General features: G+C 39.5%; 2 protein-coding genes across 3 annotated transcripts; both read left to right on the top strand.

Moving 5' to 3' along the window:
• The first annotated feature begins 956 nt into the window (after nt 1–956).
• sugp1 (SURP and G patch domain containing 1) lies at nt 957–11,055 on the top strand. Of its 2 annotated transcripts, none has more exons than XM_017495874.3 (14): nt 957–1,083; nt 1,633–1,795; nt 1,916–2,019; nt 3,487–3,714; nt 4,966–5,089; nt 5,177–5,274; nt 5,589–5,712; nt 6,903–7,228; nt 7,542–7,648; nt 8,344–8,521; nt 8,701–8,807; nt 9,294–9,439; nt 9,932–10,061; nt 10,692–11,055. In XM_017495874.3, exons 1-14 carry the CDS (start codon nt 1,065–1,067, stop codon nt 10,716–10,718), a joined length of 1,881 nt encoding a protein of 626 aa, XP_017351363.1. In that variant the 5' UTR covers nt 957–1,064; the 3' UTR covers nt 10,719–11,055. The 2 variants fall into 2 exon arrangements, with proteins under 2 accessions (XP_017351363.1, XP_047018635.1); XM_047162679.2 differs by having other exon boundaries at nt 5,601–5,712.
• Nucleotides 11,056–11,584: 529 nt separating this feature from the next.
• Nucleotides 11,585–26,663, top strand: mau2 (MAU2 sister chromatid cohesion factor). The gene is made up of 19 exons (XM_017495875.3): nt 11,585–11,861; nt 12,276–12,293; nt 12,515–12,580; nt 14,474–14,569; nt 14,693–14,787; nt 14,880–14,907; nt 15,069–15,224; nt 15,733–15,879; nt 17,458–17,548; nt 19,756–19,859; nt 19,947–20,024; nt 20,223–20,288; nt 21,179–21,262; nt 21,351–21,400; nt 21,649–21,726; nt 21,898–22,009; nt 22,618–22,708; nt 23,125–23,252; nt 24,210–26,663. The coding sequence occupies exons 1-19, from the start codon at nt 11,628–11,630 to the stop codon at nt 24,282–24,284; spliced, it is 1,797 nt and encodes a 598-aa protein (XP_017351364.1). The 5' UTR covers nt 11,585–11,627; the 3' UTR covers nt 24,285–26,663.
• Nucleotides 26,664–26,743: the final 80 nt, after the last annotated feature.

The raw sequence follows: 26,743 nt of genomic DNA on the forward strand, positions 1-26,743 counted from the left end.
TTCTTTCTTTGCCATTGTGAGTTTATTCAAGAGGTGCATCCAGGCCAAGGCTGACTTGGTACCATTGTATCAAGGTGTATAGCCATTGTTCAGGTTTATTTCGTTCATGCCACTCGTGTATATAGATAGAGTTGATCATCACCAACAATAAATTGGGTTTTAAGTTACAAATTCTTGTCACTGGAGTGATATTCAGTGGTAAATCTTTTGTTAGACGAACATAATAGTAGTGTAACATTATTTATCATACATACATATAAATACCACTGTACAATTAAGTGGGCGCACGGTGGGTTAGTGGTTAGCACGTTCGCCTCACACCTCCAGGGTCGGGGATTCGATTCCCACCGTGGCCCTATGTGTGTGTGTGTGTGCGGAGTTTGCATGTTCTCCCCATGCTGCGGGGGTTTCCTCCGGGTACTCCGGTTTCCTCCCCCAGTCTAAAGACATGCATGGTAGACTGATTGGCGTGTCCAAAGTGTCCGTAGTGTATGAATGGGTGTGTGAGTGTGTGTGCGATTGTGCCCTGTGATGGACTGGCACGCTGTCCAGAGTGTACCGATTGTGCCGATGTTCCCTGGGATAGGCTCCAGGTTCTCCGTGACCCTGAAAAGGATAAAGCGGTATAGAAGATTGGAGGATGGATGGATGTACAATTAAGTGTTTTTATACTAGTAATAAGGTTTCTTATATTCTTATGGTTATATGACTGTAAGTCATTCCCTTCAAATGCTATTGAAGTTAGAATCGTGTTTAACAATGTCGTATGTAACTTTAGAGACGGTCCCTTAATTTCCGCATATCCGCGAATATCGAACATCCAACCAACTTTATTCCAGTCTTAATAATTGAGCCTTTTTAAAAGATATCTGTAAGTCTACAATTTGTACTGCTACTGTCCTTGCTAGTGGTCTATTTCTTATACGTTAATTAAAAATTAAACCCGCCGTTCCACTAGATGGCGCTGTAAAATTCCTCACCTCACCTATTAAACATTTGTTTTCTCAAGGGACCACGAAATAGTGCTTCTCTTCAGCGTCAACCGTGCTTTATATGTCCTGGAAATGGAGTCAAATGACGCAGGTAACATAAATATTGATAATTTCCACATCATATGGTGTCTCTGTGCCGATAATTGCAACATTTAGGTAGCTGTTTTGTTAGCAAGAGGACGCTAAGTTGAGGTAGCTGTTTGAGCTAGCTGACTGCACTCATTTTCCCCCTACCTGTATTGCGACATTCCCCGCCTCCTGCGCTTGGATAGGTTAATAAACACAGTACGTGCGGCGGATTGGCTGTTGGTGTAAATTATTACCCAATCATAGTGCAGGAATCGGGCGAAGTCGAAATACGTTGGGAAAGAAAGAACGCTAATGCTCTTGAATTAATCGTGTGTATATATATATATATATATATATATATATATATATATATATATATATATATATATATAACGGATCATAGTCTAATATCTGCTTCATTATTATTATTATTAATATTATTAAATTATTAATTCGTTCGTTTATTAACACGAGTAAATAATAATAAATAAAATTGTACTCATGTTTTTTCACGTCTCAGACTAATGTTGATTTTGCTAATGTTGTTGTTATTGTTGTTGTTGTTTTAAAGCTCGAGGTGGCTGGAAAAGTAAATCAGCTCACCAGAAGAGCAAGTTTAACGTTATAATGCGCCAGGAGGAACTCATAGCACAGAAAAAGCGAGAAATAGAGGCCAAGTTGGCCGAGCAAGCCAAACAGAATCTGTCAACTCCCAGCAAGCCACCAGCAGAGAGGTTACACATCTACACCTTCTCCTCCTCCTCCTCCTCCTCCTCCTTATCCTTATCTGACTACTAACAAGCCATCTTGATATGAAGCACTGCTTTTCTAAACAAAGCTTATTGTGTTTTCAGTACCTCCGATTCGCAGGAACTGAAATCGAACAAGTTTGTGAACGATGGAAGCTTTCTTCAGCAGTTTCTAAAGATGCAGAAGGAGAAATCCAGCCCAGATTCAGGTATAAAACTGTTTATAACCAGCATATAGCATCCCTGTGTTTTTTATAAGCTACACTTGAGTGCAAAGGTCTGCATCCCACATGCTTCTCGGTCTTTTGATCACTATTTGATCATTTGGTGAAAATCCACCAATGGCAACATCTCCCTGTGACATAAGCAAAGCACACGACTGCAAACTTGTCACAGGAATTTCGACAGTATAGCACCAATCGACAAATTAGCACCAAAATCACTAAGCACATCGCAAATATTTCAGTATAATTAAGCAATGTTCTGACCTCTGTTTCACCCACATCGTTACAGTCGCGAGTGTGATACTGCTTTTTAACAGTTCTATAAACATGAAATTTATATAGTGTAACTGACATTTCAGACACAGCCAAATATTTAGTTTGTTTTTGCACCATCCACGAAAATAGTTCCCGAAGAACTCTGTCCACAGCTGGATAGATCATTGCATGTTGCCATGCCAACGCACAAACTGATCGATTGACGGCCCGTAGTAAATGTAGTAACGGTTTCAGCGTATTGAACTATCCCTAGAGTTTGAATTGTATGTTATAACAAATATCAGCACTCTTGGAACACCGCTTGAACGATGAAGGGCACGATCACACACACGTTCACACGCCACGGACAATTTGGAAATGCCAATCAGCCTACAGCGCATGTCTTTGGACTTGGGGAGGAAACCCCCAAAGCACAAACAGAACATGCAGACATCCCGTGAGGCGGGATTCGAACCCCCAACCCTGTGTGAGGGATTTTGTACCTGCCCATAATCGAATAATGATCCGATAGCTTTTAAAATTGATTCTGAATGAAAACATAACACACTCAAATCCCAAAGTAAAATATTGCTGAACTTTAGTAGAAAACTAAACAGTACTGCCTGTATCATGAAAATGTACTGTCCTTTTTAAATGAATATATATTAATATTTCTTAACTATTAATATTAAAGTGAATAAAAGATATACATCCAATCAGAACCAAACAGTAACACTCCAAATAACAAATAAAATTAGAGACCATCGAATTGAATCAGAAAACACTTCGAACAACACGACAAAATTTGTCAGTGTTAGTTTTTATTTCGCCTCTAGAGGCCGCTCTCGTACCGTGTAATGATGGCGGACTGTTCTCAGCCACGGACGCGACCGGGAAAAACTATCGGTGTGGATTTTTGCCGATAAGCGACACTTCAAGCAGTCGGTTATCGTGCTGATTAATCGACCTCTACCCCAAACCAGAGCGAACTGTCATATTAATATATCTGATGTATTTCAGAGTAGAGTTTCTTTTAATCAATATCCGTAAAAGACAGTAAAGTCTCGCTGCAGTACAGTTCTCAGTCTTCATAAATTTCCTTAAAGGTTTGCAAACTTTTTTTACACTCGAGTTTTTGGATACCATTTTATGTTTTAAAAGATAATAACCCTGTATAATGTACTGAATTGCATGCAGCATCCAGCAGTGACTCCAGAGGAACCTCCTCTTCGTCACAGAACCAGAAGAAGAACGTTCTGGTTGGGAAACGGCCCGGTTTGGGTGTCGGCAGCATGTTCAATCAGTATAAGAGCTACTCCCACACCAAAAAAACACCACTTCAGATCCCCCGACCGAGTGTCTTCAGCTCACCAGACGACGACGACGAGGACGAGTACGACGACGCCTACTACCTGGAGGTCAAAGGTAACCCGACAGTCCTTTTTTTAAAATCCATTTATACTTTCCAGTCAATTCCAGTCTCATGTCCTACTGCTTTATGTTAATGAAACGATTAACATATGTAAAAAAAAGATTCTTCAAAATGAAAATGTCAACATTCCCTTTACCAAAGAGAGGACTACACTCTCTAATACTACCCATTTGCCATCTGTTATTTTGTATACAGGGTGTCTGAAAAGTCAGGAGCCAACGAGAATAAAACTACAAATACTTCATTTTGTATTTCTTTTTTACAACATATAATCTACATGTTTTGTTTTGTTTTGTCTGTCTTCTGGATTTTGCTCAACATATTCAGATCGACATATTTTCTCAACATAATCCCATTGGGTCCTGACTTTTTGGACACCCTGAATTTTATTGTTCTTGACTCAGTATGCAAATACACGACCGGTTAAATGTTTAGACACATTTGATGTTTATTTAAAAAAAAATAAAAATTATTCCACATTTTAGAATAATAATAACAAAGTCATCAAAACTCTGGAGTAACACAAATGGAACTATGAGAATTATGTTGTGATTAAAAAAATCCAAAATAAATCAAAATAATTTCATGTTTTAGCATTTTCAAAGTAGACGCTCTTTTTGCCTAGAATTTCCAGAAATGTATTCTTGGAATTTTCTCAACCGATTTCTGGAAGAATTTCCCTGAGATGATTTTTAAACAGTATTAAAGGAGTTCCCACCGACGCCGGACTCTTATCGACTGCTTTTCAGAATATTTCACTCCGAGTCGTCCGTTTAAAACGCGGTTTGTTTTTTGTGTGTGTGTGTAAATAAAATGTTAGTTTTAGTCTAATGAAAGAAACGAATATGTCGGCACGATTATATTTTTGTCTCCGACACCGATTTCAAGCATTTAATCCTACACCTTAAGATCAAAAGGTTTTTAAGATCATGAGAAGCATTTCAGTCGCGTGTCTACAAACTTTTGACCGGTTGTGTACAAATACAATACCAGTTCGATTTGCTAGTCTTGTGCTGAATCTTCAGTTCATGCAAATCTAGTTTTCATTTAGGAAATAAGAGTTCTAGCTCTTAAAGGCATGTTGTAGTTTTTTCAAATTGAGCTTGTAGCGTAACAGGCTGTGGAAACATGCTGTTGTGGTAGATTCTACACGTTTCACAGCGTGCCGCACCTCGTGTCCTGTCTTATTAGTACGCAGTTGTGCATGTGTGAGTTATGGCGGAGTACTCATAGCCTGCTTAAAGTTTCCCCCCCAGAGGATGAAGATCTGGCCCACATCATCAACCGGTTGGCTGCTTTCATTGCCGAAGGCGGGCCAGAGCTTGAGAGGAAAGCTTTGGAAGACTATAAGGACAATCCCATGTTCTCGTAAGTCCTTTGGCTGAGGGTAAAACTAACTCCACACTTCATCTCTGACGGAGACAAAACGTGACCCGTGTCTTCACTTTTGCACAGGTTCTTATTCGAGAAGGACAGCAAGGAATATCTGTACTTTCGCAAGAAATTAGCGCGACTTCGACAAGAGAACCATGGCTCATCTACACCAACTGATGGTAAGAGAGCATACATGTTTTGTTTTTTGTTTTTCTCTCCTTCGCTATTCTCAGATTGTGTCAGTAAGAAAGAGTGAGAGAGAGAGAGAGAGCACAATAAATTTATACAGCTGTTTCAGTACATCCACATTAAAAGAATAACCCTACAATTTCAAATACACATCAGTCTCACTCTGAGTGTAAAGAAAGGTTCAAAGATTACCTACGTGCCGCCCCCTCCCCTCCCTCTTTTATTCCTCCACCTGCAGTAGACTGATATGAGGCAGTTGAGTAGTAGTTTGAATTGAGTCCCAGTACTGATAAGCTGCTTAAAGTCTCCTCCTCAGTGGACGAGGACACGAAGAAGGTGGCGGAGAAGCTGGCCCGCTTCGTGGCCGACGGTGGGCCAGAGGTGGAGGCCATCGCTATCAAACACAACCACGACAACCCCACCTTCAGGTGAGACTTTTCACACGTGAGTCAATTTGTGCTTTCCATGACGGTCTATTCACAGAAAAACACAACTAAACGACACAAAAGTGTGTGATGTTCTTAAATGACTTCTTTTGTACCACAACCCATTTTGCACCAAGCCGAATGCTAAGAAACAGCATCGTGTTCACGTGCGCTATATTATTAACCCCTTTTAGGCCAATACTGTGTAGAAATTATGTTGTGGAGTCATTTTGAACTGAGAGTTTATAAGTGTTGAAAAGTGACTGGTACCACAATACACCTAGTCCAATATAAGGCCAGAGCCATATCTCCCTGCAGTTCTCACCTGGTTTCCCGTTGAGCCTGGCCAGTACCTGGGGGAAAACTAAGGTCGCTGTTGGAAGTGGTATTAGTGAGGCCAGCAGGGGGCGCTCACCCTGTTGTTTTTTTGTGGGTCCTAATGCCCCAGTATAGTGACAGGGACACTATACTGTAAAAACAGCACCGTCTTTAGGATGAGACGTTAAACCTGATGAGTCCTGACTCTCTGTGGTCGATAAAAATCCCAGGACACTTATAGTAAAAGAGTAGCGGTATAACCCCGGCATCGTGGCGAAATTACCCCATTGGCCTTTCTCTATCATGGCTCCCTAATAATCCCCATCTCTGAACTGGCTACGTCACTCTCTCCTCTCCACTAATAGCTGGAGTGTGTTGAGCGTCCTGGCGCACTATGGCTGCCGTCGCATCATCCAGGTGGATGCTACACAATAGTGGTGGTTGATGAGGTTCCCTCCCCCATACTATGTAAAGAAGTGCTCTGAGTTTCTAGGAAAAAAGGGCCATATAAATGTAAGGACTTAATAATAAAAATAATAAGTAAGCTGGACCCCCAAAAAAATCTCTTTAGTAAACCAGCAACACATGAAAACTTCCAAGATTAGAATGAGTGTGTGCGAAATCGTAGTATGTTGAAATAAGAATACCCGGATGGTCTATTATTTCCGGTCGATTTTCAAAGTATGGATACGTGAATACTTGTGTATCTCCAGTGCACTTCCTGGTTTCACCTATCCCAATTGTGTTCAACGCATTATTAGACTAGGCTAAAAAGATCAAAACAGACCATATGAGCTGTAAATTTTAAAATTTTATACTTAAGCTTTTATTGGCTTAAGGACATGACTGACAATAAACAGCTCTTCCTTCTCCAGCTTCCTATACGATCACCAAAGTCCAGCTCACCGCTTCTACAAATCCAAAGTGGAGGAGTACCGTCAGGCCAAAAGCCGATCTGCACCTCTGTCTAGTGTCGAGTCCTCTTCGGGCACCAAGCGCTCAGTTGCGACACCACCGTCTCCGACTCCGTACAACCTCAGTTCATCCAAGGCGGAGCAGAATCAGGACCTGGCTCCTACAGGTGTAAAGCGCAAGAGGAAGAGTCGCTGGGGGTCTGAGGGTGACCGAGTGGAGCTGCCGGTCCCTTCTGTCGTCATCCCTCAAATGGTTAAGCCAGATCCTGATTCTCCCGCGCTGTCCGGTACTCTACCATGTTTATGTGTTTTATATATTATATATATATATATATATCAGAAAGAAGTACACATACTAGGCATGTGCTGTACTGTAGTACACATGGACCTGTAAGCTAAGCTCATACCTTAACTGGTTGTTTAGAGTTCTCCTTCGTAGAACATGAAATGAAATGAAGCAGCATGGGCAAAGCCAAGCAGCAAATGTTTTTAGGCTGTTGTGTAAGTACAGGCTTAGCCAAGTACACTGCTTAATATGAAATGAACATATGTGCTTATTGGTGTGTGTGTGTGTGTGCATGCAATGTATCTGAATTACAGAGCAGGATCTGATAGGATTGGGTTATAAGAAAGGGAAGCCGGTTGGTCTGGTGGGAGTCACCGAGCTCTCTGAGGACCAGAAGAAACAACTCAAAGAACAGCAGGAGGTACGAAACACACGCCGCAACGTACCGTGTTGGAAATCTGACTCTTTTTATATGTTATTTGAATTAGCGAGAGAAATGTGTGAGACGCTACACTCTGCATTCATAAAGTGTAAAGCGAAAGTGAAAATTCTGCCAGGTTTTATCATCTTGCCTAAAACGACCCCACCAACTTGTTTGATTTAAGCCGCTTTAGCGTACCCCGAGGCTGAATCCCGAAGAGCCTTTTTACAACATGTACAAATAACATAGTAAAGTTTATTCTGGCACCGAAAAAGAGCGATTTTATTTTTTATTGTTCGTTCCCCGACATTTAGAATAATAATAAAGTCATCTTCAAAGTAGACGCCCTTTTTGCCTAGAATTTCCAGAAATGTATTCTTGGCATTTTCTCAACCGATTTCTTGAGGAATTTCCCTGAGATGCTTTTTAAACAGTATTAAAGGAGTTCCCGCCTACGCCGGACACTTATCGACCGCTTTTCGGAATATTTCGCTCCGGGTCGTCCGTTTAAAAAGACATCAAATGGTTCACTAGACATATTTAAGTATTCAAAAAGCTCTGATTATGATCATCATTGCCTTTAAATGCACGTATTAGTCGGTTGTGTTAGATGCCAAGATTTAACACGTTTGAAGGGGAATTTACAAGGTGTCATCGTTAATACCTCTTGTTACGTTGGTGTAATTTGTACCCAGATGCAGGAGATGTTCGATATGATCATGAAGCACAAGAGGGCAATGCAGGAGATGCAGATGATGTGGGAGAAGGCTGTGCGGGATCACCAGCACGAGTACGACAGCGACGAGGAGATCGACTCCAGGAACGGCACCTGGGAACACCGACTCCGAAAGATGGAGATGGAAAAAACAAGGGGTCAGCGAACTTTGTTTCAGGACATATGGGTTACAACTAGGAATACGTCCAACTGAAATGGAGTTTGGGTGCAGTTTGACTACGACTACAGCTAGCAAACACGATCCTGCGATCATTATCGGGTGTCGTATCACGTGTCCTTGTGTTTTTATTTTCGATTTTGATGTCTTTCGGGGCAGAGTGGGCCGAGCAGCTGACCGAGATGGGAAAAGGAAAGCATTTCATTGGTGACTTCCTGCCGCCCGACGAGCTGGAGAAGTTCATGGAAACGTTTAAGGCTTTAAAGGTGAGAGATTTATCTTTTGTAAAAGCATCGATCAGACCTTAGAGCGCCACAAAGACCTCGCCATGTGTATCTGAATATTTCCGAAGACACCGTTTTATCCCCGTCCATACCAACTACATTTGTGAAAACATGTGTCCATGCTGGAATGCATGGATTTTGATGCAGTGATCTTGGCGTATGTTTATTTTTTCATTCTTATTTTAAAAATAAAATAAAATTAAGAAAATGTGAAAATGCTACCATCCTGGAGGATGTTCTTCAAAAACTTCAAAAACTTTTTTAAAATATCTGTATATGTAGATAGTGTATATGATTTATAGTGAATGCTTGGCCTTAGTGCTTCTGATATATTGATGATGTCATTGCTGTGTGTATTGATGCCTGTCTGCTTTATTTAATGATAAATGTTATTACACACAGGTTTTCTAGGAGATTTTCAATACGTCCGTGTTGACTATTGCATGTCCGTGGCTTTTCATTGTGCAGGAAGGCAGAGATCCAGACTACTCGGAGTATAAAGAGTTCAAGCTGACTGTAGAGAACATCGGCTTCAAGATGCTGATGAAAATGGGCTGGAAGGAGGGAGAGGGTCTGGGCTCCGAGAGCCAGGGCATCAAGAACCCTGTGAACAAGTAAAGACTAGAGTTATTGCATTTTGTTGCACATGAAAAGAATACACTCTTATATAATGCCTGGCATGATTATAAAGATGACATCTTGACTTCTTTTCGAATCTTCTATATCTCATCCATACACCGCTGTGTATTAATAAGCACAACCACAGAGAAATCGTAATACTTGTGTATCATTAAGGCTGCACTTAATGAAGTTTGACTTCTTCATTAATGAAAACTTCACATGCAGTGTTGAAATGTTGGCGATTCAAAGATTCACGATTAAAGTGAGCATTAAATGAGATGTTGTGGTTCAGACACGTGAAAGAGTCAAGGTTTATAAATACGTCTCGATCCTGTCTGAATCATTGTACCCGTTTTTGACCTGTTCAGTACATTCACCGTTTTTGAAATAGCAACACACATTATAAACTTCACTTTTCGGCAAACTCGCCAAATCGTTATCAAATCATCTTTGTGTGTGTGTGTGTGTGTGTGTGTTCCTTCCAGAGGCACCACAGCAGTAGATGGAGCAGGCTTTGGAGTGGACCGACCTGCTGAACTAACCAAAAACGATGACGAATATGATGCTTTCCGCAAGAGAATGATGCTGGCTTACCGTTTCAGACCTAATCCTTTGGTCAGTAATGGGAATTCGTTATAAGATGGCTGTCTCTTATAATGCATTGTATTATACATATGTTATACATACATGTATTTTATATATATATATATATATATATATATATATATATATATATATATATATATATATATATATATATATATATATAATATATAAATACACACAGTGGCAGTCAAAATTATTCAACCCACCATTGCAAATGAGGTTTGAAGAAGGCGGTTGCAGCACACAAACCCAAGAATATTACTGAACTGGAGGCCATTACTCATGAGGAACGGGATAAGATTCCTCAGGAAGCTGGTGTCTGGCTATGAATCTTGTTTGCAGCAGGTCATAACAGCAAAAGGGTGCTCTACTAAGTATTAAAGGTGCTCGCCATGAAGGGGTTGAATAATTTTGAGGCTAGAGAAGTCATTATACGTTGCATTCTCAGTTGAATTTGGGGAAACCACTTGAAGCATTCGTTGTGTTGAACTATTTCAATTGCTTTTGTTGGATTTGTTTATTGTAAACAGCTGAAAGTCTGTAAATTTTCACAATAAACCTGATTTGCAGTGGGGGTTCAATAATTTTGATTGTGCATGTGTGATCTCCTAATCTCTCTCTTCTCTTTCCTCCCACCAGAATAATCCAAGGAGGCCATATTACTGAAGAAGTTGTACTACACTGTAGTTTTTAATCTTGTCTGACACCTATTCTGCAGTCTGTAGTTTGAAATACACACCTTGATAGCCTTGTAACAATTGTCAGAATGTTAAAATGTCCATTTTTCCTTTTAGGCTTAGTCACGCCTGCTCAACTTGTTTTTTGGGATGTGGTTCAAATATTCAGATTTTTCACATTTCTCTTTAGAAATAGTAAACGCCTTACATTCTTGACATTTATCAAAACTCATTACAATAATGATACTGTTTATTTAATGTTTGTTCTCAAAACATTTATTGTAATGTGCTCTGACATCCCATTAAAGTTTTATTGGTCCTCTCTCTTTCTGTGTGTGTGTGTGCACTTATACATTTATTTAAGATCTAACTCTCTTAATATGGTATTATCTAGTGGTGTCTGAACCGACAGTTCTTGTTAGTCAGGTGTTTCAGACGAAGAAGCCTTTATTTGTCACATATACATTACAGAACAGTGAAATTCTTTTCTTCGCATATCCCAGCTAGTTAGGAAGTCGGGTTCCGACAACCCTGGAGCAGGGAAGGTGAAGGGCCTTGCTCAAGCCCCAGCAGTGGCAGCTTGGTGGTGCTGGGGCTTGAACCCCTGACCTTCTGATCACTAACCCACTTCATTCACTACTAATATATCAGGTTCTGTATCAGAGAAGCAAATCAAATCCATTTGAAATTAAATGCCCAGCGTTTACCTATATGGAATATATATATAATGTGTGTTTGTGTTTAATACCGCACTATATGACAGTAAGAGCTGTCAGGCTCGTCCTGACTCCTGATGCCTCACAGGTCTACTGGAGTGCGGAAGTTCCCGTGTCGAATCTCGCGAGAATAGCCCAGATTCGCTTAGGCCGCGGTTGTTTTTGTTGTTATTGTCGTCAAAATGGCGACTGGCGGAGAGGCCCCGGAGTCCTGGTATCTTGCGCTGCTTGGTTTTGCCGAACATTTCCGCACTTCAAGTCCTCCTAAAATTCGCCTCTGCGTGCACTGTCTCCAGGCTGTATTTCAGTTCAAGCCTCCACAAAGAGTAGAGGCCCGAACGCACCTTCAGCTCGGCTCGGTGCTCTATCACCACACCAAGAACAGCGACCTCGCCCGGAATCATCTCGAGAAAGCGGTAAGACCGACAAGGAAACACCGAGGATGTGGTGGAGAAGCGGAACATGTAGGCCGCAGTAGTGGGAGCGCCGTTTGTGGGAATACTTAGCTAGCTAGTTTAGCTAGGTACACATTATATGACTTCTATGGAAGTTATGTAAGCTTTTACAGTCATTCTGCTTTCATTTTTCAATACGTAATGACTTCCCTTGGGAAATTATAGTTATAGTTACATGTTCTCGTTACGCTATTCAAAGGGTCAGTCCTGTAGTGAAGGCGGTCATGAACATGAAAATTGTAGTCTTAGCTAACGTGAGCTAGTTTCCCCGCTTCGTATAACTGGTTTCCAGTATTTATTCTTATATATATATTTTTTTTGTGTGTGTGTATTTGTGTATGCATGTTAATGCATTCATCTCTCTTTTTCTTTCAGTGGTGCATCTCGCAACAAGTATCCTTTTTTATATATATATATATATTTACAATGGCCAAAAGAATCGCTCATTGGATTTGCACAGATGTATTTGTATTCAATGTGTTATTGTGTAAACTGTCAAGTGTATATCAGTTCTGTGAATTAACAGGAGTATTAAAGACTTCTTTCTGAACCCTCTGCTCAAGACAAATCCTGAAGGTGCAGTTTGCAGAAATAACCTTAACCAGATTTCCCAGATCCCCCAGTTTGAAGATGTTAAATTTGAAGCTGCCAGTCTCCTCTCAGAGCTTTATTGCCAACAAGTGAGTATTATATACATTATACACTGTTACACTGTAATTAACAAAAGGATGTTAAATGAATTTGTATCAGTTGGGTTTCCCAGACGTTCCTTTATTAGTACGCGTAACAAAAATGGTCAAAGTATCAGTTTATAAAAAGGTAGCATTTTCCTGTATGTATGTGATGGTAATAATATGTAATGGCTTGTAGGCATACGCCTTGCCGGTATAAACTACCCCAAATCTATTGCGTATTCTTTGAACAGGTTTTGGATTCCCACATTTGTTCTAGCATGTCTCTTCTAGCTCTATCACATTGCCTCGGCATCTCTCGACCCATTTTTCCTGACGTGTTGTAACCCCAGCAGAAAACATAAGCCAGGAGTTTCTGAACTTTTTGGGGAAAATGACCCCAAATTGATTATAATCAGTGTTCTGAGACTTTCAGCATATTTTTTGCGTTCGTTTTTCTGGAGTTCGGTCGTCCCAGCGTCTGAGTCAGTCGATGCTGCAGAGGAACTAGCGGAGGTAGATGGACGGGAAATTTATCTTTTTATTTCTAAACTCCTACGTTAGTGCGGCGTAATGATAAAAGTCCAAAATGGCACATAATCTCTTTAATATAAATGTGTTGGGGTTTTTTTTGGGGGGGTAGTATTCATAATATAAATTTGTAAAATATATATATACATACGTACACTACTGGTCAAAAGTTTGTGGACACTCGACGGAAATGCTTATCATGATGTTAAAAACCTTTTGATCTGAAGGTGTGTGATTAAATGTGTGAAATCGGTGTCCTAGACAAAAATATAATCGTGCCGACGTATTCATTTCTTTCACTACAAAACTAATATTTTATTTACAAAAAATGTTTTATTTTAACGGACAACTCTTAGTGAAATATTCCGAAAAGCAGCCGATAAGAGTCCGGCGTCGGTGTGAACTCCTACTGTACTCCTACTAATACTGTTTAAAAATCATCTCAGGGAAATTCCTCAAGAAATCGGTTGAGAAAAAATGCCAAGAATACATTTCTGGAAATTCTAGGCGAAAAGGGGATCTACTTTGAAGATGCTATTAAATTTTTCAGATTTATTTTGGATTTTTTATCACAACATAATTCCTATAGTTCCATTTCTGTTATTCCAGTTTTGATCACCTTATTATTAATCTTAAATGTGGAGAAAAAATGAGTGTGTCTAAACTTTTGACTGTTTGTGTATGTAATGTAATATAATATAATATATTTGTAAAGTAAGCGAGTAAAACAGACCAGGAGATTTTGGAACCTGTTTGTAAATCAAGCGACCCTACATGGGGTCATAACCTCGGGAGCTCCTGACATAAGCCCAATTCAGATGGAACTAGTTTTACATGGGGAGGTGGGGTAATGTAATTATTGCCGGTGTGTAATTCTGGGATATTAGTCTCATCCAAATTAGTCATGGATGAGCACACATCTGGGAAGTTTACACAGTGTTTTAGCTTGTGTAATAATAACGATAATCCCGTCTGAATTGGTAAATGTTGCATTATATCTTGTTGGGAAAGATTAATTAATTAATTGTTATTTTTGCGCTTTTTCATAAGTGTAAAGGCACTTCAGGTAGCGCTCACTTTTTTTTATATTGTCTCCTGCCAAAACCAAAACGAAACCAAGCAATGCTTAAAACACAGAGCAACAAATTTTAGATGACGTTCCTGTCCGAATAGTACTATACACAACCCTCTTCAAAATCTAGATTTTTTTTTTTCTGCCGTGTGTTTTGAATTGTTGTCTGGTTGTACAAAGCAGCTACATTTACTTATTTTTATTATTATTGTTACAGGCTTGAGGTGTAAGTTAGTACAAATGGTTAAATGGTATATAAAATATAGCTGTGTTGTTGTTGGTGTTTTTTTCCTTCCTAGAATTTGGTGGATTCTGCTAAGCCTTTACTGCGCAAAGCCATCCAGATTTCCCAGCAGACTCCGTACTGGCACTGCCGATTGTTATTCCAGCTAGCAGTAAGTGGAAGCTGATATTTCTCTATAGAAAATGAACAGAAAACTGAAAATATGTCGACTGCAGGAACACTGTTTATGAAATTATTACAAAGTTGTTGTCATTTTTTTTCTTCCTGTTTGTAGCAACTGCACACACTAGAGAAGGACTTGGTGTCTGCGTGTGACTTATTGGGTGTAGGTGCTGAATATGCCAGGGTCGTCGGATCAGAATACACCAGGTATGTGTTTTGTTGTGCATTAGTTTTAGATAACCTTCTCTATCTATATACAGAAGAAATACCTTTGATTGTTATTATTCTTTTCTCCTCAGAGCTCTGTTTCTTCTGAGTAAAGGGATGGTGAGTTGTTGTTTTTTTTTGTGTGTGTGTGTGTTTTTCCCTGTTTATGTTTGGAGTAATTCATTAGTGCTGATGACTGAATAGTAGCAGTATTAGGCATGTCTGTACAGTTGTAATTGAATAGTATGTTGATAATATGGTGTGTATGCATGCACATGCAGTTGCTGCTGATGGAACGAAAGCTACAGGAGGTGCATCCTTTGCTCACCTTGTGCGGGCAGATCGTGGAGAACTGGCAGGGAAACCCCATACAGAAGGAATCCCTCCGGGTCTTTTTCCTGGTGCTGCAGGTCACGCATTACCTGGATGCCGGACAGGTCAGTGTGCCCACGTTTAACCAAGATCTCACTGTATAGAAAACTGGGTTCTGTGCCGCAGGTCTTAATACTAAGTATTAATAAGTAATAATGTTTTGTTTTTTTTATGACAAACTAAAGATAAGTCAATATTAATACACCCTTCTACCCCTTCTACTCAAAATATACATCATCATGTAGTATGTAAACTTTACAAATTCTTTTGTATAAAAGAAAGTTTTTGAAAGGTTATGTTTTATTTTAAACACATGATGATACCAGTTTTTTTTTCTGTTTAACAATTGTTCTTTTGTTTTTCTTTATTTATATAATATAATATAATACACACCATTGAGTCAATAAGACTATAGTAATTTGATTATTAAATACTTCAGTTGTATCTTATGACCGTGCAAACCATTTTTGAATTTTGACCCATGAACAATAATCGCGTCATAAAGCCTTGATTGTGGCATTGCTTTTTAACGAGTTGTGGAAAAAGTACATTTTGTTCAACGTGTGTGTGTAGGTGAAAAGCGTGAAGCCGTGTTTAAAGCAACTGCAGCAGTGCATCCAGACCATCTCAACACTCCACGATGACGAGATCTTGCCCAGTAACCCCGCGGACCTCTTCCACTGGCTGCCTAAAGAGCATATGTGTGTGCTCGTGTACTTGGTATGTCTCTCCTTCAAACACACACACTCTCTTACCTCTAATTAGCACACTCACTCAGAACATATCTTGGGTTAATGCATGTTCAAACATGCGGTCATGCGATATTTTGTAAGCTAAGTTCCAGCTGTTTGAGTTTGTCTTTTTTTGTGTGTGTGAATTTTCTGCGTAACTAGTCTTAAAACCTTCAGAAAGTCACAGTCTAGAGTAGAGAACTGTCATTTTGTTCATTTTGACACTCTTCGTTTCAGAAGAATACATTCAGGGCCACATGCTGAAAAAGATCGGGTGTTACATTTCGCTTTTCCTTCCAAAATGCACGAGATGTTTGAGGATCTTTCACACAAATCTAGAATGCTGTTGTAGCATGTTAGCAGTGTGAAATTTGTAAACCGCACCTCTAGCAGCGTAAGGTCACGTTCAGAGTCAGTGACTCGAGTACAGAAGTTATAGAAATATTCATACGATGTATTCAGACAGATATTCTGGATGCGGTTTTGCCAATGTGTAGTTGATGTTTCAGAGGTTGCCAGATTTTTTTCTTGGTGTACAAGGTGAGGTTTTTCAGTTGCTTCTAGATCACTGCCTTTAAAGACGCACTCTCTCACGCACGCATACACACACACACACACACACACACACACACATATATATATATATATATATATATATATATATATATATATATATATATATATATATATATATCAGGGATAGAAAATACAAATTAAAGAAGCACATTGAGGTTTTTTTCTTTCTTTTTTTTTTTTGGTCTGTCAAATACAATATTATGTAGCATAAAAGCAGGAGACAATAAAAATTAAAAAAAGAAGGGAAAAAAGGCAAATCTGATGTATGAATGAAAATATGGCATTAAAATAAATTTATCTCATGATAAATAGACCTTAGTCACTGCAGATTTGGTTTAATTCATGGTTTATAGATTATGGATTACATACGGGTTATTTAAAATTGATCTAGAATCGAGCTTTATTATTGAAGCCAGAAAATAAATACTAACTCGAGGTCATGACGTTGTAATGTGTTTAGTTATAATATTATTTTATATTATTATAATATAATATTATTTTATCCTGCTTTTTTAATGTACTGTTTTGAGTTGTTGAATTGAGATCCCAGTCACATTTTCAGGGTTTTTTGTTTGTTTGTTTGTTTGTTTGTTTGTTTGTTTGTTTTTTTAATGAGAATACTATGAATGAACTTAGTGTTTTGTTTCTAGAATTAATATTGGCCTAAAATGGCTTTACCTGTTTTTTTGTTTTTTTTATAGTATTTTTATGCTGGACTTAATTCTGCTCGTCTCTCCTATATCACACATGAAAAAATTGGGCTGAAGTCGAGGGTCAGAAATGCGCATACCTGAAACACCTGTGTTTTAGACGAACTCCGCCCCATGCACACAACTCCCACACACCTGTCCGAGTAGCATTTAAATCAGTAGTTAATTCTGGATACAGACGTATGCAATTTCAATATTAACTCCTCACTGATCTGATCTGAATAGTTATCTCTCCCATTTCTTTACCTCAAATTGTGTGTGTGTGTGTGTGTGTTGTGTAGGTCACTGTGATGCACTCGATGCAGGCTGGATACTTGGAGAAGGCGCAGAAGTACACAGACAAAGCTCTAATGCAACTAGAGAAACTAAAGAGTGAGTCAGAATTAAACACCACTCTAAACACACTGTAATCATTTTTATAACTATAACAACTGGAAAGTGGATCATTCTACACTAAGAATTGGTTTTTGTTTATTATAATGTATATAAATATGTGTGCGTGTGTGTGTGTTTTCTGTGCTTTTTGTTTGGTTGCTTGGTGGGTTGTTTTTTTGGGGGGTTTTTTTTTTTTTGCTTCTTGATTTCTCTCCCGAGTTGGTAGTCTTGTATATGATGCCTGACTTCATTCAAAATTCGTAAGTCTCAGTTTTCTCTGGCGAGCTCAAATCAATAAATAATAATAATGCACCCTTCTACTTCAAACATATAATGAAGTGTAATATTATACTGTTAATAAAATCAAATCGAAAATGTCTTAAACCTGCTGATGTTTCCCCCTAATCTTTATGCACTCTGTTTGTGTGGGAATTATTAAAGAATTACAGAATAATTCATCTGTTCTCCGGTCTATACACTCGGGTAGGGCTGGACGATTAATCGAAACCGAAATTCGGAACCTCTAACCTCTAAAATGCATGTTCACCTTGTGAACGTGGAGAGTAACAGCAAACGGACACTAGGCAGAATGCAAATACAACGCAATGATGTAATGAATATGCTAATTCGCGCATGACATCATCTAGCGACGTTTAGTAGCTTTCTGTTGAAAGTTGTTGGAGCAGTGCTCCTGTCACTCACCGGGAGTATGTTGATGTTATGCTGAAGACGAAGCAATGCCCGGGAAATGCAAATTTAGTCCAGCATGGGTGGAAAAGTTGCCATATAAAATTTGGCTGTGTTTTTTATTATTATAAATTTTTTGGGGTGGTGGGGTTAAAAAGATGAATTGGAGTATGTTTGAATGACATCTCTTGTATAGTCCTTGAAAACAAAAAAAACGTCCTGGAATTTCATCATGAAGCATCTGTACCAATTCTGAACCACGCTTGTTAGTGTAATGTATTACTAGCTAGCCAGAACTAGCAAGCCTAATGACACCCTGTCAAAATCACCGAAATGAATGTACTTTTGTGAAGCTTATGCAGTTTAATAAATGTGAAGGAGCTGCTGCATGTTGGCCGTATAATCATTCAGACAGTACTTTCATTTAGGCAGTGTGCATCAAAGAAAGAGAAAAGCTAGAGAGACCAGTTTTCTTTTTTTTTTTTTAGTCAACTGAATCTAGACTAAAGCAAACAATAACTAAATGATTACAGCTTTTACGTATTGTTACCAGAAGACTGAAATTAAAACTAAACAGCTAAATGAACACTGAAATGGAAGGCCAAGATTACACTCAGGGCCAGAGACTTGTTGTAAAACAATGACCTGACATCTGTCATTTGTAGCAGATGTTTCACCAAGGCACTTATTTGAGAATTGACAACATGTAAATTACTAGAGATGTAAATAACTCGATAGCAGTGTTTTGAGGCTAGAAATTTGGTTACTAGTGCTTTGGTTAGGAATTTGACTGTTGCCTTTTCTTTAAACCCTCATACTCTTTCCAAAAGCAAGTTGCGTATGTACAGTCTCATCCGAAAGTATTGGAACGGCAAGGCCAATGCTATTCTTATCGCTATCCATTGAAGACATTTGGGTTTGCGATCAAAAGATGAATGTGTCAAAAGATCAATTTTCTTTTTCTTCCAAATTGTTGTATTGCCCGATGCTTATGCAGTGGCTCTGAGAATTTTCCCCTCGGCTTCAAAATGACTTGCTTTTCTCCCATGGACAGCGCTTAGGCCTTCATGTTGGTTTCTCCTTTTTAAGAACGAACCCGGTCTTCACAGGCGAAACCTACGGCTCAAGAGTAGCTATTGATTCTTATTCTTGATTCAGAGCTATTGATTCTTTAAACAGTCAATTTAACAGGGTGCACCTGGGTAGCAAGGAACAATTCTCAGTCACATGTTCCAATATTTTTGATCACTCGAAAGGGTGGCTTCACACAAGACACTTTTTTTTTTTTTTTTTTTTTCCTTTCTTTTTTCTGTAGGGGATTGGACATTTGGCATTGGACAAAATGCAGATGTGCATTTTTATTTATTTATTTTTTGGACCTGATTTAAAAACGCTTGAATTTCAGCAATTTTTCTGTTTTGGTCATTATGACACAGTGTGGATGTGTCCTCAGGTTTCACGTCCTTATCTGATTGGCTGTTTGCCTAATATTCGTTCTGTCTTGTGTTTTATTTTAGTGTTGGACTGTAGTCCCATCCTCTCGTCATTCCAAGTCATCCTACTGGAGCACATCATCATGTGTCGCCTGGTTACGGGACACAAAGCGACGGCGCTACAGGAGGTCTGCTCATCTGATTTACTGGGGGGGGGTTGCTGTTTTTTTTTTTCAAATCAATTTGGTGCTAATAAAGTTGTGTGATTCGAACAGATCTCTCAGGTGTGCCAGCTGTGCCAGCAATCTCCTCGTCTGTTCTCCAACCACGCTGCTCAGCTCCATACTTTATTAGTGAGTCCACACTCCACTCACACAACGGACATCCTCAGGTTTAACGTTTGAGCAGATTTAAATGAGGCAGGATTTAAATGAGGTTTATTTCAGCTGTCTCGAGAGGGCGTTGTGCTTCCTTAAAGTAGGAAGCGGGGGCGCCTACATTTTCTGAGTGTGTTTTTCTAAGTGTGTTTAATGGAATGTCTGTCTCTTCAGGGGCTCTACTGTATTTCCGTGAACTGTATGGACAACGCAGAGGCTCAGTTCACTACAGCCTTGCGGGTGAGCGCTCTGTTTTTCATTTATTGCTGCAGCTACGAGAAGACGAGCTGAATCATCGTGTTACTTGTTCTGAAGAAACTGCACATGCTGCATGTTTTTGCCTCTTTAGGTGCATGATGTCCTGAGTTCTATTGTGTTCAAGCGAATGTCAGAACATGCCTGTGTGTGTGTGTGTGTGTGTGTGTGTGTGTGTGTGTGTGTGTGTGTGTGTGTGTGTGTGTTTTGGTCACAGAAAAAGTCAGAGACAGAAAGGAAGCCCAAAACACACCTAGTATCTATCGAACGTTTCAAACGAATATTCGTGAGCAACAGGGAGTGACATCGCTGTTCCTAGAACATATCCGGTTGACAGTAAACATCATTCAATAAACAGTGCGCTTCTTTGACTGTTACTAGCAGCTTTAATGACAGGGTGTCCAAATTTAAACTAAGGAACTTATTGTTTGATTGTTCTCTCAGGCAAGGAAGGAACTTGTTTTCAGAGATTTCAAAAGTTAAAAGACAAAGCACAGAAATGCTTGGATTGCTGCAGTGATGAATAAAGATGGCCCACAGGATCTGGAGCACACAAGCGGCACTGTCGCGAAATTCTTGCTCGTCAACAATCCGAGCCATTTAAATCCAGAGGCAAATACGAGCTGCGTGTCGTTTGCTAAACGAGAACGCTAACCAGCTAACGTTGTTTTACAGTTGGTTATTAGATCAATAATAATAACAATAAAGCATGCGGTCATGCCAGTAGCATGTATGCTATGGGTTGATACGATGACCACTTAGTGATGTATTAGATGTATAGTTTGGTGCTGCGTTTTGCGTACCAATCAAATGCATCGCTTTTGTCGCTAGAAGTGTTCCGCCAGTTCAACGTTTCTCAATCGCTCCTTCCTCAGCTTACTACACACCAGGAGCTGTGGACTTTCATCGTGACCAACCTGGCCAGCGTGTACATTCGAGAGGGCAACCGACACCAAGAGGCGAGTCACCTCACCTCATATATCGGTGTTCCATATTTCTACCAGGTGTACTGATGAAGGATAACCATGTTTTCATGTCTCTCAACAGCTTTATAGCCTACTAGAGAGGATAAACCCTGACCACAACTTCCCTGTCAGGTACGAGGATTCATGTTGCACTGACTATGTGTTGCTGAATTATGTGAAATGGTTATTTATACTGTTTTTATACCGAACCATGATCACCTGTTTAACATGAGTCCTTCTTATAAATGGATTTGAGATATAGGAGTTTTAGATAAGGGCAGGTTTTGACAACAAACTGCCAATAATATAAACGGTGGCATTTAGAACTTAGTTGTTTTCTTGGTGCAAACGTATTTGAACTCATTTTCTCCCTATTGCAGTTCTCACTGTCTGCGAGCTGCGGCTTTTTATATCCGCGGACTTCTCTCCTTCTTCCAGGGACGCTACAACGAGGCCAAGTGAGTCCGCTACTACGCTCGTCTTGTCCAGGGAGCTGTTTTACATTTATTTGTGTATAGATATACGATGCTTTTTATTTATTTTCCTTCTAAACAATGCTTTGCGATTTGTCTATGTACAAGAGCTGCGATTTGAGACTTGTGCACTTAATCGTGTCTGTGCATGTGCAGGCGTTTCCTGCGCGAGACTCTAAAGATGTCCAACGCCGAGGATCTGAATCGACTGACCGCGTGCTCGCTCGTCCTTCTCGGACACATATTCTACGTTCTGGGAAACCACAGGGTAAGTGGTGCTCTTGTAGCCCTCTCCGTCATGGAAATGAATTATTCATGTTTACCATTGTTTTGTGAGCACGCATATTGGTTTTTCCCTTCCTGGGATAAAGAGAAAAATGACTGTACAAGGTCTAATCGCATGTCACTGGAAATCGGTCCCTCCAGGATTCGCGATCACGGAAACGAGCACAAAAATCGAGGAAACGGCACAGTATTCAGAGGCGCTTGCAATTTTTCAGAATTACCGCAGGTTCGGGTCAGGACGCGTCACGTGACGACGACGTGCGTTCGGTCAAAGACCTCTTCGATTGACGTGTACAACTGAAAGGTCTCATTTACCAACAAGCATCACTGCGAAAGTCCGCACGATACAATTCCGTGCGATCGCAGTGTTGCCAGTTCAAGTAGTTTTAATTTGCAAAAAGTCTGCAAATCGCATCGCAAATTTTGAAGAAGAAAAAAGCCGTACCAAAATCTAGCGTTTTGGCCATATAAGTCATAAAAAAGTCTCCGAAGTCCTGTACAGCCTGTGAAATAAGTGTGTGTGGGGAATGTGTGTGGTCTGTTTTGTTTGAGCTATAAAATCTAAAAGGTGTTCATGTTGACCTTCTCCAGGAAAGCAACAACATGGTGGTTCCAGCCATGCAGTTGGCCAGCAAGATTCCTGACATGTCTGTTCAGCTGTGGTCTTCTGCGCTGCTTAAAGGTGAACATTTTTTCTTTTCTTTCTTTCTTTCTTTCTTTTTTTTTTCTTAGCGCTAAATGGTAAATGATCTGCACTTACCTAGTGCTTTTATCCAAAGTGCTTTACACTGTGTGTCATTCTCACACACTCACACACCAATGGTAGCAGAGCTGATTTTGCAAGGTGCTAACTTGCCATCGGGAGCAACTCGGGGTTCAGCGTCTTGCCCAAGGACACTTCGGTATGTGGAGTCACGTGGGCCGGGAATCGAACCGCCAACTCTACGATTAGTGGACAACCCGCTCTACCACCTGAACCACAGCCGTCCACAACAAGCAAACATTTCCTTGCCAAATGAACAACAAATATGATCTGTGTCCCAAACGTTTTGATTATGTTTCGAAAGCTGACGCCATCCCTGTTTTCTCTGTGCTCAGATCTGAACAAGGCTTGTGGGAACACGATAGATGCTCACGAAGCAGCACAAATGCACCAGAACTTCTCCCAGCAGCTCCTACAGGACCACATAGCTGCCTGCAGCCTGCCCGAACACAACCTCATCAGTGTAAGTGCTCCGTCACACCAACAACGCTCGGCGGTGATGTCGGAACACTTCAAGTGTTTGGGGGGGGGTAAAATTTACAACCGTTTTCCATTTCCAATGAATCGTCACAATTGTTTGCAAAGTGATTCAACTTTTTATTTATTTCTACAAACACTAATGTGTTGTAGTGTTCGAAAAGACAAAATGGGGATCTGTTTGAAGTTACTCAATGCACCATGAAGTGAAAAACTTTTGGTGGTCTGGTCATGAGCTTCCGTCGCTTATTAGCTATTATATCTGTAGAGCTACTGCAGATCATAAGCAGTTTAGAAACCAAACATGTTCTGTGTGTTGTTTTGACTGCATATAATGTAACTAAGATATAGCATTTGTGTAAATTTGATTATTTCCCGAACCGTTTCTTTCAATCGGTCATTATCTGCGCTTTTTTTTTTCTTTTTTTTCTTTTTTTTTTTTCTTCTTGGAGAGCTACTGATGTTTGAGTTAGCCAGGGGAATAAATGATTTCCATTTTGACATTATTTTGCATTCTTGTGTGCGATGGCCTGGGAAAATAGTTCACATAGTCAAATTTAGCTATATTACAAGTTTTCCTGAACTGAAATGTGTTTCTGTTGCATGTATCACAACCACGAGTAAAGCTCAAGTATTAACCTAAAGAGTGAAAGTGCAAACGGTTTAAATTTCATTTCCGTTCCACTGAAATCCCCCTTATCTACCTTTACATTTCTAACCTCGGTTTAAAGAATTGTTCATTTACAAGTAATTCAGTCCACGGCCAGGTTTGTTGTGTCTGGGTGCACGCAAATATCATTTAGACTTCAATGCAGAGTTTTGTAGACTGTTTGTTGTCTTGGTTCCTTTTTTAAAGTTGTTTATTTGTGTTTGTGTGTGTGTGTGTGTGTGTGTGTGTGTGTGTGTGTGTGTGTGTGTGTGTACACACACAATTGTATTTCAGTGGACAGATGGAACTCCACCAGTGCAGATCCAAGCTCAGAATGGACCCACAACCAGCCTGGCCAGCCTGCTTTGAATATACAACACTGATAAACACACACAAACACACACACACACCTTCTCACTCACTGTGAGCACACAAATTATACACACAGGTCAGCCTCTGAGCCCTCACACTTTGTCCTGCAGATTTTATCTTGTATTCTTCAGATTTTTAACTTATTCTTATTGAACTTGTATGATGTCGGGGCAATGAGACGTCACTGAGATCTTGGTGACGGTTGGGATACGAGTCACAATGGGTGCGATAATTATTTCAGTCCTCATGAATGTCCACACTTGGCAAAAAAAAAAAAGCCCATAGAAACGCTCGACTTGGCACGAGTTTGGAGGTTCACAATCTTATAATTTTGAAATTATATTCACTACATTTGACTAACATTGAACAGAAGATGGAAGGTATCAGTCAACCATTTATGTTCAGTTTAAACCAAGTTCCTTGGTGTGTATGCTTGATTGGAAGACACAGACTTCACTGTTTTTCACAATTATTAACCTTTGAACTAAATTAACTCCCAGTACATCATCCGTGACCTTGACCAGTGAATGAAACAAACTGCAGTGTGTGTCGGATTTGCATTGAAACTGTGTGTTCAGCACGATTCATTTGTTCGCACACTACCTGGTTTGATGATTTGTTTTGATTTTGATCTTATCCATGAAGACGTGGTGCGACTGCAGGTTTTCATTCCAACCAATTAGGAGCCACATCTCATCCCACCTGACTTTAAACAACTTTAATTTGTGGCTGCTGATGAAACGGGTCCGGAAGAGAAACCGGCAGCCGTGACAAAACCGACTCGCGCATACGACCGAAGAGCTCCGGCGCAGATCCGATCAAACCGATTCAGCCCGAGTAGCACGCTCTTCTCATTTTCCAGGGGTTGATATGAGAGTAGACCTAATTCAGAAAGACTTGTCATAACTAAAGGCTCATTTTAACATCGAACCCGAGCTTGTACAGGCAGCTAAGAGCTTCGAAGGACATGATGTAAGGAGTAATCAACTAACAACGAAATCCGTCACTCTGTTGCGTTTCCTGGTACCCGGAGTCCGTGTCTTTCAATGCTAAGCCACGTCTCAAAGTGCCGTTTCCACATCATCGAGAGATTCTTGTCCTATTTCATTGTTTATTTTTTTAACTACACCTAAAACATGTAACTAAATGCATAGTAATCGTATCGTTTCTTTTTGCAATTTATGTCTTGTGTGGGGTATTTCAGAAAGTATGTATAGATTTTCTCTATTTTGAGCACTGCAGATATTTTAGCAGTATCATATTTTTATTACCAGTGGCAGTTCGTTAGTAAGGAACATTTTGGCGAAGCTGTTTAGGGGAATACTGTGCTAGGTCCAGAAACAGAGGTGAATTTTTATTTCTTTTTTTTTTTTCTTTTTTTCTTTTTTTTTGTCTGCAAAGTATTGGCCAAAAAAAAAAAAAAAAAGCACCAGCATACAGTCATAGATCGTTGATCTTTACGTTCGGTTTACGTTTCACTGATATTTATTGTTAGACACTTTTAGCTCGCATCTTGGTATGTTCCCTTCGTTTGTACTGGGGGTTTATTTGAGATGTGTATAAAAGTATCAGCAAGAGAGGGCGCTAGAGATGCGACTACCTGTTCTCCATTCACATCGATCCTCAGCCCATAGTCATAAAGGAACCCTCTCTTAAGTTAAAGATGGTTGTTTATCTGGATCCTTCTCCCTGTAGCAAACTGATTCCAGATCAGCATTCCTTCCATCTTTACACAACTCGAGGCTGGTGAAACTGAAGACTTTTTTTTTTTTTGTAATATTCTAGTAAATATTTCTTAAACGAGACCCCGGATTTTCCTTTGCGAGACACGATGTCTTTTGTACTGACATGTCACAGTGCTTTTTTTTTTTTTTTTTTCCCCCTTTCCTCTTATCCACTGTACAAACCCTACTGAGATAGCTTTTTTTTTTTAAAGGTATTTACCCCCTTTTCTGTAGTTTTAACAAATAAATCCATTTATTAAATTTTGTAAAGTTTGAATATTTATATGCCGCATTTATCCATATTATTATCCTTGTCATTATTTTCATCAGATTTCAAAAACCCTTTGCATAAATGTTACCAAAAAAAAGCAGATGCGTCTTTTTATTATTATTATTATTATTATTATTTTGTCTCGTGCTTTTTGAAAAAAAACTCTCGATTCACACCTAGTTAAGACTACAGACTAATGAATGGATGTTTAGCAAACATTTGATGTCACTAAAATGTATATTATTGTTTTAGAACGAAGTGACTGAATTGCATTTAGCTGTTTAAGTGTATTTATTAATATTAAATACTTGTCTTAACTGCTTAATTGAATGGGTTTAAAATAGGACATCATTCAAATAAATTCACATTTTTTTGAACTACTCTATATACTTCAAATACACTTCTTGAGAAGCATATTTATTGAGAGAGATCAATAAGGGCTTGTTTGAAAAGTTCTGTGG

This window comes from Ictalurus punctatus, chromosome 20, assembly GCF_001660625.3.
Source record: "Ictalurus punctatus breed USDA103 chromosome 20, Coco_2.0, whole genome shotgun sequence".
In the NCBI taxonomy this organism is placed as follows: domain Eukaryota; kingdom Metazoa; phylum Chordata; class Actinopteri; order Siluriformes; family Ictaluridae; genus Ictalurus; species Ictalurus punctatus.

Coding starts and splice junctions, on each gene's coding strand:
- mau2 (XM_017495875.3), top strand. CDS start 11,628: ATGGCGACTGGCGGAGAGGCCCCGGAGTCCTGGTATCTTGCGCTGCTT. Junction 22,010..22,617: donor ACGTTCTGGGAAACCACAGG/GTAAGTGGTGCT, acceptor GACCTTCTCCAG/GAAAGCAACAACATGGTGGT. Junction 23,253..24,209: donor CCGAACACAACCTCATCAGT/GTAAGTGCTCCG, acceptor ATTGTATTTCAG/TGGACAGATGGAACTCCACC.
- sugp1 (XM_017495874.3), top strand. Junction 1,796..1,915: donor AGCAAGCCACCAGCAGAGAG/GTTACACATCTA, acceptor TTGTGTTTTCAG/TACCTCCGATTCGCAGGAAC. Junction 8,522..8,700: donor GGAGATGGAAAAAACAAGGG/GTCAGCGAACTT, acceptor CTTTCGGGGCAG/AGTGGGCCGAGCAGCTGACC.